The sequence below is a fragment of the Bidens hawaiensis genome, unplaced genomic scaffold (genome assembly GCF_021521415.1).
Source record: "Bidens hawaiensis isolate Kalapana, Puna unplaced genomic scaffold, B.hawaiensis_p1.1 tig00043086_1, whole genome shotgun sequence".
In the NCBI taxonomy this organism is placed as follows: Eukaryota; Viridiplantae; Streptophyta; class Magnoliopsida; order Asterales; family Asteraceae; genus Bidens; species Bidens hawaiensis.
In genome coordinates this window covers 75,846-89,812 of record NW_027505824.1, presented here as the reverse complement: position 1 = coordinate 89,812, position 13,967 = coordinate 75,846, and the positions used below count along the sequence as shown (strand labels likewise).

The following is a 13,967-nucleotide window of genomic DNA, read 5'->3' as shown; positions in this document are numbered from 1 at the left end:
GAAGAACATCCATTGCTACAATTTAATATCCTACTTTCCTTTGACGGGTGGTAAATTGATAAATCAATAAAGATAACGCCTCTTTTGTATTTAGGTTGAGTGGTTAGAACTACTATCGTGTTTGAAGTCTTATTCTCGAAATTGGTTCATAACCAAAACTCTATCAATTATACATTTATGACACCGAATATGAATTTTTCAAATGAAAGAAGCATTCTCAGGTACGATTTTGCACGGGCAATTTTTTTATTAAGTTCATTTAATAAAATCATTTTGTGATATAAATAAAATCAATTTATGTACACAATGTATAGATATAAGCATAGATGTAATATATTTTTTTTCATATACGCTATGTAATTATTTGTTTTACTTATAATTTTATAATTTGAATTATCCTGTGTGTGACACGGGCTCTAAAACTAGTTGTGTATATAACTAGAGGTGCAACAAAAACCCGAACCGGGAACCGGACCTGAAAAAAAACCCAGAACAGTTTTATTTATACCCAAACCTGTACCCGACTCTACCTTTAGGGTATGGATAGGGTATGCCTTTCGGTACTAAAACCCATACCCGAACCGGACTCGATTTGTATCCGATAATACCTGAAAACCAGAACCGGTTCCATACCCGAAACCGGTTTTTCCAATACCCGAAACTGGGTTTTTCAAATACCCGATATATAACCGAAATTATTTGAAAAATACCTGAAAAATACCCCTAAAAATGCAACCCCTTAAAAATCCAATCTATACCCGAAGAAATCCAAAAATAGGGTTTTTTCAATACCTGGATATAGGGTATTCAAATACCCGGTTTTGGAATACCTGGTTCTATACCCGACTCGAACCCGATACATAGGATATGGTTTTTAGAGGCAATACCCGGACCCGGACCCGACCCGGGTATTGACAATACCGGTCATATCCGAACCCGGTTCCGAGTATTTGAAAAACTCTATTTGTGCACCTCTATATATGCCCATCTGGAAAGATTAAAGGAGACAATTTCCACAAACTTATTCTTGACTAATTCCATTATGCAAAAGACGACCAATTCCATATCATATATCATAAAAGTAAAGAAAAATTATCAACTGATCGAAAGTCGTGTTACGAAGGCAAAAGTCTTAGACCGGCCCGAGATGATCATGTGGGTTTGAAAAGAATGAGTCTAGCTTGTGGCTAATGCCCCTCAAAAGGGACTAAGCCACCCATATTCTTACCACTGAGCACACCTAGTGGTCCATGCAGCAATGGCTGCATCCAGACATATGGTTCTATCCACATCAAAGCATACAATAGTATCAATTTCTTCCCATAAAACAAGATCGAACCACTAAATATCTTCAATATGTATCACGAGCTTACAATGGAGACAAAGTTCAAACTCTCACCAAGTCAAAAGTAGACCATTAACTTCCAACGATGAAGTCAGAATTTGAAGATTCCAACAATGAGGACAACAAGCTTCTTGACCCAAAACAAATAAAAACAAAAACAAAAAAAAAAAAACAATCCATGATGATGTTCCTGGACATAAATATTATGATTTATGGTTTGTGTTATCCTTAAAAAAATAATTACATGCAGCAAGCTAAAAAATGATCAAAATATAGCTCAGATAAATGAGGTATATTAGTCGTATAGATACTTAAAAGTTAAAACTAACTTATTGCATAAAAATTGAGAGATTAAAATTAAAGAATATTAACTAATAGAATAAAGAGAGAGAAAATTATTGTTTGCCTCCCTCTAGTTTTATGGCGGAGACACAATGAGTCTCCGAAAATTTTTTTGAACTGGTTGAGTCCTTGTGGTTTCAGAAATGAACAATTTGAGTTCCTGTGGTTTCAGAAACGAATAATTTGAGTCCCTGTGATTTTAGTAAAATGAAAGTTTACCTTGAAAGTTAAGTAACGGTAGGGACTCAAATAGTTCATTTTTGAAACCACAGGGACTCAACCAGTTCAAAAATTTTTTTAGTGACTCATTGTGTCTCCGCCTTAAAATCACATAAAAAAATAGTAATTTTCTCTAAATGAGGTGTCTAATGTTTCCTGTTAATAAAGTCACTTAAACTAGGTTAAACTTGGTCTTATGAAGCTATGTCAAGTCTCAACTCTAAAATGTAACACCTTGAAGTTTTCTTATAAATAGGAGCCTTTGGTTTGGTTAGCATATCAAAATACGAGAAGCTTAGCCAAACACTTTCTACAAGGACTTACGAACTTATTCAGGGCATAAATACATATTTTGAAAAAAAAACACATTTTAGATGTTTTATATGAACCCTTAGGGTGTGTTTGGCAAGAAGCTTTTAGGAGCTTTTAGGGGCTTCAAGTTTCAAGCTTTTGAGAAAAAGCTCTTACCTAACAAAAAGCCTTGTTTGGTTCAATGGGCTTGAAGCTTTTGTATTAGGAGAAAAAGCTCTTTTTCTAAACACTATTACTACTAGCATTTGAGAAAAAGCTACAAGCTTTTACAATTTTAGTACTTGAACTTTTATCAACTTTTGTTAATTTATATAATAGTTACATATTTTACCCTTATTTAAAACTAACTACCCCCATGACTCTTTAAAAGTCCATAACTTTTTCACACGTTAATATTTTTTTAAACACATTACATCATAAAAAAGAGCATTTTATTCTCTTTAATTTGAGTATGATATTGATATACATCTTTACCGGTTACGATTGGCAACAAGTCGAGTCAGAAGAGCTCGGGTCATGTGTAAGACCAAATTAGGGTCGGAACGAGTCGATAAAAAAGGGTTAATTTAGTTTAGTTCGTGTCGGTACGGTTTTGGGTCAAAAGGGGCCAGACCAGAACATGTTTCAGATTAAAAACGGTGTCGGGTCGGAAAGGGTTTTAAATCAAAAGAGGTTGTTTTAAAAAAAACTATCTATTTGAAATTACTGTATATTTTAGTTTTGTTTCTTGATTTTCGCCACGATTACACGCTTGCTGTCTTTGCACGAAGTATACGTCTGCATTCGGGTTATACGTGCACTAATATCAAGTGAATCACGTACTGACACTGATTATGCGATTGATCTCAGGTTGAGCGCGCACTCCGCCGCACCGCGCTGGCACCCAATTAATTTTATTAAAAGCTCCAGCTACTCTGCCAAATACCTAAATATATCTAAAAAGCAGCTACTCTGCCAAACACCTAAATATATCTAAAAAGCTACAGCTAACAGCTACCAGCTTCCAGCTTTCAGCTTCCAGTTAGTTTTGCCAAACATACCCTTAATCGGAAGACAATTTTTTTTACATAGAATTATACATTAGTAATTATGTCGAACCAAATTAGACATCTACAGTCATGAGATACATCAAATCAGTTCATGTATTTACTTTATATCCATGTATTAGTGTGTGCTATTTATAACTGATAAATCCGTAAAATACGTAAAACTATTTTGTGTTTTAACATTTTTTTCATGTATCATCAACGTTCACAAAAAAAGTCACAGAATCATCATCATCATCATCATCATCATCATCATCATCATCGTACTCAGTATATCCCACCAATAGCAATGCTATGGTAGGGTCTGAGGAGGGTAAGATGTAGACAGCCTTACCTCTATCCCATAGGGATAGAGAGGCTGCTTCCGGTGAGACCCCCGGCTCGATAGTAGTTTTGAATCAAGCCTTGGACATAAGACACATAACACTCAATCATCGGGACACCGGCTGATTGGTGCATGTGCCCTTGTCTTTCGGCTATCAACGCTACCACATGATGCCTGATTAACCTTCCGCCACTTTTAACGTTATTTTCACGTGATTAGTAAAATAACGTCAAAATTAGTGCAATTTTACTTTTGCCCACCCAAGGGTTCACACATATATACATTATATGTGCGCACCGCAAGCAGGGCGTAAAAAAAAAAAAAAAGTCACAGAATGCGTGACCTTATTACGTAGGGATTTTATATTGCATGTTAGACCTTTTATATTCGTTTATTAGGTCGATGTGACACATAAAAGATTAGAGTTGGTTAAGGTTAACTCAGTAATTCAGAATACTATGCTACAGACACGAATAAACAATACGATTTCAAGAAGCAAGTTTATTACTCTACCAATCCCTTGTGATTTACGGTTTCTTAACAAGGTTCTCACTGGTCAACGACTTACAGATTATAACCCCTACTGATCAGTTAAGGAAAATCCTAACTAGCCTTCCCATAGGTAGCCCATACATATTTATCGATCAAATAGGTAACCCAAGTTAAAAATCGATATATAACGCGGAGATAGAATGAATTGAATCTAACTAGCATAACTTCATTGAAAGAACGACTCAACTACGCAAATAAATCAAAAGATTAATCAATAACATGTGATTATGCATATCTCAAGATCAGGATAAAGAACTTAATTTAATCACACAAGCATAATAAAACATCCAACACATACTGTTCAACAAAGATTCATCTTGTTTAACCAGCTATAAATCGGTTAGCTTACCTCTCAATATTCAAAGCAATTTATAAACAATTTGAAACACGCCAATAGCTTCAGATCTACTTGGAAAACACAAGACTCAGACGGTGGGATTGTTGGTAAAGCTCTCAGGTCACCCATATGACGGATCTTCGATTCCCGAGCTTTCTCGTCTTGTTTGACATTTTTCGAGGTGATTACATCTTTCAAAAGTCGTCTATATTCGTCCACAATCACCTCCTTTTCTATACTCAACCTTCGAGTTATATTATACACGTTTTTTAAGGTTTTCAACCGATGCACAGGCTGTGCAACGTAAGAGTGGCACGGCCCGTGCATGTGTGAATTGGGCCTGAGCTAGGATTTTTTTAAATATTGTTGTTGATGATGCACGAGCATTGTCCAGTGATTGTGCCACGGACCGTGCTGATGGGTCAAAGGAGAGCGCCAACACTAAAATATCTATTCCTAAATCTTATAGAAAGGTAATAAAGTTACAATGATTTTACAAAAATGACCACTATGATACGTATAGTTACTTGATTCATTAAACTTCTTTTAATGAGGGATGAAACTTCAAGTTTAAACTTGAAAGACGGTAATTAATAGGGAAACAATTTCTTACACGATTACGAAATAATCAGGTTTTGGTTGTTATGTCTCACATATATGTTTATAAAACAAGTTTTGTTCGAGTTGACGTGCTTAATTAAGCATGTTGTGCTCAGTTGACATGGTTAGATAACAAGACGGTTTGCCAACTTATTTTATTAAACAGGTCAACCCGATAACTGTTTATGATCCGTTAATCTATTTCCTTACAACCCATCAACCTGATTAATATGTTTAAAACTTTAGAATTACACGTCAATCTGTTTGACACGTTTAGATGAATTGGTTAAATGACTCGTGCTATGGTCACACCATTTTAAGTATGTGTTGGTCAAGGTTGACATTTTTAACAAAAACAAAAATACTAGTTGTATTTGGGTTGAACATTCTACCCTCAGCCTATTAACACCCTACGTAAATATAGATGAGTTGATAACCATTAACGTGAGGTAGAAACATAACACAATAATTGGAATACGGGTCCTGAAAGAGATGTAATGATGTTTAAGTGAGCGGCAAGTATATAAAAGAGAAAGTGGTCACAAGTCTACGTACATGCAATTCAAAGTACAAATGAATTTATGCCGGATAGGTTAACAATGATAAATTTCCTACCAAATTGCGGTTATTAATTTGGGTCGGTTATTTCAGTTATGCTTTATCAAGTAGTTTGTTTTTGTTATGATTTTATTCGCATAAGAGCTAAGTTCATTTTAGTACTTGTGGTTTGTTTAATTACTCAACTTTAGTACTGTTTTTTATTTTATTGCAAATGGCTACTTCACTTTTCTAGAACTTACCATTTTAGTACTTTTTCTAACCCCGTTAATTTTGTCCTTTAAGTCAGGGGTAAATTGATAATTTCATTAATCTATTTATTTTCTCTATTAAGTTAAGTGTCATTTTCATACATGTGTTTTGTTCAATTATGCAACTTTAGTACCTTTTTAGAATTTATTTCAACTAAATATTTGGATAAGTTTTGGATCATAGGCAAACTAAAAGAAGCATTATATATCAAATATTGCAATTAAAAGGTCACTAAAAATACATGATAGAAGATGAAAACATCCCTAAAATGCATAACATATATTTTAGCTTTTTTGTTCTTGATTGCCAATTTTCTGCCAGTAGCTTCAAGATTTGAGTTTATCTTAGCCATTGTTTTTACATTTTCTTCATGTGCGTAGATTTTGTTCAAAAGTCGGGGTATGATAACAGTTGCTCTTTGACACATCAGAGGAACAAGCCAAATAACAATCCCACAACTTCGCACATTTTAGTATAACATCAATTAGGTCAGAAAGTGGGGAACCATCATCGATTGATTAGGTTAGAAATGAACAAAGTTGGTATTTTAGTATAGCTTTCTACCACAGCAATAAAAACGCCAACAAGGGTTAAAAGATATCTAAGATGTTCGAATGATGGTTAACGAACCACATGGGCAAAGCACCATAACGTAATTGTGATATGTAATGCCTTTTTTTGATTTGCCTATGATCCAAAAGTAATCCAAATATCCAGTTGAAATACATTAAAAAAAAGTACTAAAGTTGCACAATTAAACAACCCACGGATATGAAAATGACAATCAGCTCAAAAGAGAACATAAATAAAATAAACAAAATTACCAATTTACCCATGACTTAACGGAAAAAATTTACAGGGTTAGGAAAAAAAAACTAAACTGGCAAGTTCTAGAAAAGTGAGATAGTTATTTGCAATAAACTCAAAAACGGTACTAAAGTTACATAATTAAATAAATTACAAGTACTAAAATGACACTTAACCCTTCCCATAAAAAGAAAAAAAATGCAAGTAACTTTTGAAAAACTTTACATGTTTTAAGTTATGATTAATAATTAGTATATCAATATATGATTGTAGTTATTAAGATACTAATATAATTATATGAAGGTTTGTATAAAACAATTTAAAAAGTTGAAGAAATTTAAATGTACATTGTTCTTAACTAAGAGTTCAACCGATGTGTTTCATTTAAAGTCGGTTTTAAAAGTTATCATGTTAAATGGGTATAGAAATACTTAGTTTTAAATAAATAAACTGAAGTTTGGGTTATCTATTCATCTGTAACAGAGACATGTTAAAAATGGAAAAAAATCTCCTCACTTGAGTAGGCAAAGAGTTTTCTTCTATGTCTATCTGTAATGGTTTCAGTCACCACTTAAATTTTTTTAAGTATTTATTTGGTCCTTATTTTAACAAATTATCTTAGTATATTATTTTTTAAATATATCTATATTAAAATGCTAAATTTCTTAAGATAAAAATTCAATTCTACCGTAAAAGTTTGGATGAAGATTGTGAGAAAGATGGAAAATTATGGTAGTATGCTTGAGTAAAAGTTTGATTTAGTTATAGAGTTAATTTTGTAATTAAATTGCTTCTGTTTTTTTTTAAGATTACAACGGCTGTCACCCATCTCAGTAGTAATATATTAAAATTTCTACTCGTCAAGCATCGTTTTTCACCCAACTAGAGCCGAAAACACTTGGCCAGAAAACACCCCGTATGTTACGATGTGAAATATTCAATCCAATTGTTTATTTATGTTTCACTCGTAGATATAAGTTATTCAAAACATCAAAACATAAAAAATAAATAAATAAAATTGCATTTTAAAGTTAACTTGGTATTTTGTTAATTTACACAGTTAAATAGTCACTTTATATGTTACAATAAAACAATAAACACAAATATTTATACTTTATTTAAAATTATCTGTTGATCAGTTTTTCGTGTTAATAATGGAAAGATATGATAATATGATAAACCAATAATTATATGCGTACCTGTTACAGCATGGGGGTTAGTAACCGCATCAGATAAAAGATGTAGACGACATGATTGTCAGCTTGGTCGAGCTCCCCTTTAAAGTGTATAGTTAAAGATGATGATTAGGGGTCTTGAGAAAACCGAATATATGGAGAGAGAGAGAGAGAGAGAGAGAGAGAGAGACCCAAATTTGTATGTGTGCTTAAGGTTATGTTATGATATATTTATATACATCCAAGGAAAAACTCTTGATTAACAAGTAAGGGTAATATAACTCATCAACAATTAACTAACCAATATAATAATAAGGTACAATTTAATGGGTTAGGTTTAAATAAGAAGTTTGATTTTTCTAAGAAGGGTATTTTCGTCTAACACTTAAATAGCAAAACCCACTTATTTAATCTCAAAATCCACCTACAATAATTTCAAAAACCCAATTACATCTCCTACAACCACCACCACTCCATCGCCCACCGCCACCACAACCGTCACCCACTGCCACCACCTCACCGAATAAGTCCGAAAAAACACAATGAAAAACACAATGGAAAAAAACACTACGAAAAAAAACACAATGATAAAAACACTATAAAAAGCACAATTGTATGACACAATGTAAAAAACACGATGAAAAAAAAAAACACAATGAAAAATACTATTGTATAACACAATTTTGTAAAACACAATTTGCTAAAACACAATTTGTAAAAACCCACTAATTTTTTTTAATTTTTATATTACAATATGGTACTCATATAAAAGAAAAAAAGACACTCGTTATTATGGTGTATTTGTTTTTCAATAAAAATGCCGTAAAAAAAGTTATGGACGTTTTAAAATGATGGGGGAATTTGGCATGTGTCTTGTATGTGGAGAGATAAAGTCAACAAATATCTTATTCCTTTTATGCCCTCCCCCTTATTTCACACTTGATTTCCCCCTAAACTAATGTCAACCCTCCATATTCAAAATCAATAGACAATATTACTTCTTATCCTTCCTATAAAATCTATACTTCTTATTATAACATAGCCCTAATTTAATTATTTTGATTTATTATTATATAATTGATAACAATAACCAAATAAATAATATATAAAATATTAAGAATTCGAAATCTTATTAATTATCCTTTTTCATAGTATTCATAGTACCAATAAAATCAAAAGAAAACACAATCCCATATCACACTAAAAAATACAGCATCTACCCACACAGATACAAATCCTTTACATTGGCATAACAGCATCTTGACACATAAATAACCCGGACAATGTGTGTATAGCGAAAAATGGAATTTGTCTAGATACCATCCACACATTCTGGTGGGGTAACCGGGTACCGATGTTTATCGGTGCAATAATCGTAGACCATATGATTCATACGGACCCATCGGTATCTGCGAGCTGCAGCTGAATCAAGTTGTTGGTAACCGGTTCCCTCCCACCAATTGGTTGGGTTGGATGCACAAGCACTTGGCCCTGGTGAAGGGCACCCTTCAATATCAAAGTCTTTATAGTATGCATAAAACGGTGCTTTACTCCAGTCAATTTTTTCGAGCCCACCTCTTGTGGCCCAGTCATCTGCTTCCCATAATGTGGAGTAAATTCCCATTGGTTGTAGTTTCGGATAGGGGACTCCTTTCGCTTCGTTGTTCTTGTATACCCTTATAGGTACTTCATCCACTGAAAACCTATACAAATAATATTACTTGTGTCAGGACGGCTTGGCTAGCCGTACAAAAAAATAAGCTGAAGCTTGAGCAGTTGAGCGTCTAATTTTCTTTTGAGATTTGATTACATTTGACTCGCATTCAATTTTTTTTCTTGAATGACAACTACTTCAGCCACTAGTGGAATTTTGTATTGGTAATGTGTGATTTTGTTTTCAAAAAATCGTATACAAAAAATGTGTGTTATCAGATTTTTATGTTTAGGTTCCTAAGTAAAAGATATATCTTTTTTATGAAAAGGTCATGATTTTAGAATATGACCCTCCGAAAATGTTAAGTCGGTCCTGAGTTCTGTTTTCATATTAACTAGCTAACATCTATGATTTGAATGTATAGTTTAGTTGTACTTACACAACATGGTGGTGGTTCCATAGGATGGAGTAAACATGGAAGTCAGCAGCAGGGTCGAACCAAAGGTTAACCCTTTGTTCTCTATCTCCTTTTCCATGAGCATACACGTTGGTTTGGACCGAGTAAGGTTGTCCGGTGCGGTTCCCCAAGAACTCGAAATCTAGCTCATCACGTACTTGATCGGTATCTGAATTCATCTATCCACAAGAACCATGAAAGAACAAGAGCAATAAGAATTGGGCTCCAAACATGTTAAACAGCTTAGAAGCATGTTTATAATGTAACAAATAAAAAGCCATACATAAAAAGCAGTGACAGTGCCAGCAGAGTCCCCTGGAATGAGCTTGATCTTCATGCTCACACGTCCAAACAAATACTTGCTTTTTGAAGCGAACCCACATCCTATAACATAAAAAAATGTACATTAAGTTATATAGCCAGTGCGTACATAATGATAGCATGTACTGGTGCTGCTGGTGCATGATTCGTACGCCTTGGTGTATCAGAACCATGCACCAGCACTTGTGACACATTACCGTGTAGATAAAAAAAAAAGGTGTGACATACCGGAGTTTTGGTCAAGGAGCAACTGGATACCCTTCCCGCCATCGAGTTGCTTAATATGAGAATCGGACCATGTTATGTGAAAGTCTTGAAGGAATGTTGCCGGTTTTGCATTATTTACGGGCAACAATGCTACGAACCCGATAAGGAAAAGAATGACAACAACGTTGTTATGAAACATGCTGAAAGAATATGTCATTTTGAATATACAAGGATGAGAAATCGAGGGAAGGGTTATATAGGAAAAGTTTTAATGGGGTGCTGAGGGACTATATTTGTATATTTTAAAAGTATGAGGGGTTATAAGCTGTGATCGCTTTCTGCACAGCTAATGAGTATAGTCATCAACTGGTCCCAGCCGTTCTCTAAACCAAACATCGTCTTATTCATTTTGTTGTGTTACTGCCTAGTGGTTTGTTAGATTGACCATAGTATCCGATAGTTGACTGCTTTAGCAAAGCTAGCTAGCTTTAAGTTAAGTTGAATATAATTAAAAGTTGCCTGCTTTATGGAATATATTAAGTAATCTAAAATATTTTTAAGAATAAAAACTTATTCATGTATAAGCAAGATATCATCTTTTTAAAAAGTTTTAAGTAGATTTATAAAATATAATGTGTTAATGAAACCTAGTCAGATTATGCCCCTTAACTATGGTAAAGATATTGCAACAAACCTTAACTAATTATATATTATATTTAATGCTCTCCCACGGTCCGAGCGGGAAATCAAACACTCAAACTATGGTGAAAGGCTCAAGTCCTGGATCGATAATCAAACATAAACTAAACAAACAACCCTTGTTTATTAATAATCAGAAAATATGACTCAAAAAACTGATTACAATATCTCAAACCCTAATTCGGTTTGATTCTTGATGAACCTTAACTAGATTACATCTCGTGTGTCTCTAGATAAACCCTAACTCGGTTGCATTTCAAACATCACACTATAATGTCTAATATATCTTGGTTTATATAGACTAACCTAACTTGCTAGCCAAGACATTACCTATTATAATTACAATACAATTAGGAAACATTACTTATTAGGAAATATAACCAACTATGACCAGCTTGTTAACATTGGTCCCTCAAGTTAACCAACCTGTAGTCCGACTTCCAACAAAGACTATGCTGCAGAAAATGATGGTTAAAGATCTAAAGCCATAGAGGTGATGACAAGTGGTAACTTGTAAGATACCAGGCTATGATAACAAAAGATGCGAACGAATCCACATCTATAAACACTTGTCATCTAAGTAATTCTTCATATGCGTATAAGAAAAAAAGAAGGTTTTTTATGGCAACTGGCCGAAAAATATAATAAATGATATTACACAAATGCTATAAATTAACTGAAAATAATACTATTTATCATTGTGTTAATTGTTTATTGGATTACATCGAAACAGAAGGCAAACGGGCAACAAGCTGGTCCCTCAAGTTAATTGAAGTTGAAAAGAACCTCCAAAAAGGACATTGCTAAATGAGTGGTACTGGTATGTCTGGCTCGAGCCTGTTAATTACAAGTGGACCACGGTCTTAATGATCCCTCTAAATATAGATCAATTATTACGCCATCGTGTCCTGTTCTACACTTCTACCTTGTCATTTCCCCTGTTTTCGCATAACCAAAAATCAATGTTTAAATGTTGTTCATAAATCTTTCGTCACATTCAAATTAAATGCATTAACTATATTAATCTATAATTTATTGGAAATCAACCCCCAGACTCAAACATAAAAGATAAAATATGTGATATTTGAAATACTTCATTCGACTCTTTTCAACGGTGTGTCGGTGTTCTAAATAACAAAAACAACACTGTCTACCAGGGCCGACCCTATAGTGATTTTATGTGAAGATAGGGCTTTAGGCCTTCGATAAAGTTAGGCACCGTTTAAAAAGTTTAAATATTTATATATATACACAAAACATATTAACCAAATTTATATAATTTGAGAAAAGAAAGACTATCGAGTCTTGCTCTGGTGGCCAACCTACCGCTTCTGAAGTATTTTGAAAGCTTTCACTTGGTTCGATTTTACTAGGAAACAAGTTTTTTTTAGTGGATTATTTGCTCGCTTTGTTTCTATGTTTTCCCTAGGTTTATACAACTTTTTTCTTCCATTTAGGAAATATAAAAGAAAGTTGGATGCTTTCCTTTGATTTTTACTTGTGTATTATATAAATCAAACTTCTTTTTCAAAACATAATTTGAATTCTAATTTTAAATATGAAACACGACCATCGCTCAATTTATAAATTCCGTAATTTCATCTTCCTTACTCTCGATAAGAGCCCCAAGTTTACTTTCACTTTAGGCCCCAAAAATTATTGGGCGGCCATTGCCATCTACAATGACTCTATAACTCTAGTTATAATTTTATAAATTTGTTTTCTACTAAAATCTAATTCCTAATAATACTCAAATACATAATAAAATAAATTTTATACTTTATCTTTAGCTCAAACAATTATATCTATTAACAATAAACTAACCATTTAATTTGCTAATATAATCTTTATCTTCTTTTATCTTTATTTGATTCACCCCTTTTATTTTATAATTATTCATATTTAACCTCGTTTCATATGTTAAATTAAGATTATATCCTTCATATTTACATAACTAATTCTTAATTATTTTCTATCTATAAAACGTGTGTATATCAGTATATGTAACCTATCTGTCGGTTCATACAAATTTGAAAAATAGGTTTTTGTATAGTTGTAGGGTCCAAGCCACATAGTGACCTGTGCTTGCATTTTGGGGTTGGTGCCTAGTCACCAAATAGATTTGACGTGGCTACCAGTGCCAGCCAGCCAGCCATTATATATACAACTTAAAAGTTTGAGAGGTTGCCATAAATCCAAGTGGGGCCTCAGGCTAGACCAATAATTGATTTTATTCACAACCAACCATTCCCTCCCTCAACTCTTTCCACTCATCACAACTCACAAGTATCTTCATATTTACCTTATGAAAGAAAACGTTACTAAGAGCCAAAACGGATTAAATTTGAGAGTAAATTACGTGGTAGTTGATTAAGTAAACATATAGGACGGCTATCATTGTTTAAAAAAAATGTTAATACGAAGAAAAAAAGATTTAATTGTTTATTTGTTTATTGTTGTGAAACTAGCCTAATAGCATGATAATATGATAGAGGGACGTAGAGAGAAATAGAGTATTTCATTAATTAAGTGTGTATTACAATGAGGTACAATTATATGTAAATATAAAGATAGGAAAATTTGATGAGAAAGTTAATCTATATAATAATTTTAATATATTTACAATATTTGTCATGTTTTCACTCCTTAAAATAGAAGACCACAAAAGAATTTATGTTACACAGCGAAGGGTTAATAGTGGAGAAAGTTTGGTTTAGATGACACACTTACTTTGCAAGCATTCCAGGCTAGAGGGTCCT

At 33.3% G+C, this 13,967-nt stretch overlaps 1 protein-coding gene across 1 annotated transcript; it reads right to left on the bottom strand.

The window, feature by feature from the left end:
* Nucleotides 1–9,160: 9,160 nt before the first annotated feature.
* On the bottom strand, nt 9,161–10,742 carry LOC143615468 (putative xyloglucan endotransglucosylase/hydrolase protein 6). Its single transcript, XM_077088585.1, has 4 exons — nt 10,531–10,742; nt 10,265–10,365; nt 9,964–10,160; nt 9,161–9,573 (listed from the first exon to the last, which is right to left on the bottom strand). Exons 1-4 carry the CDS (start codon nt 10,724–10,726, stop codon nt 9,183–9,185), a joined length of 885 nt encoding a protein of 294 aa, XP_076944700.1. The 5' UTR covers nt 10,727–10,742; the 3' UTR covers nt 9,161–9,182.
* Nucleotides 10,743–13,967: the final 3,225 nt, after the last annotated feature.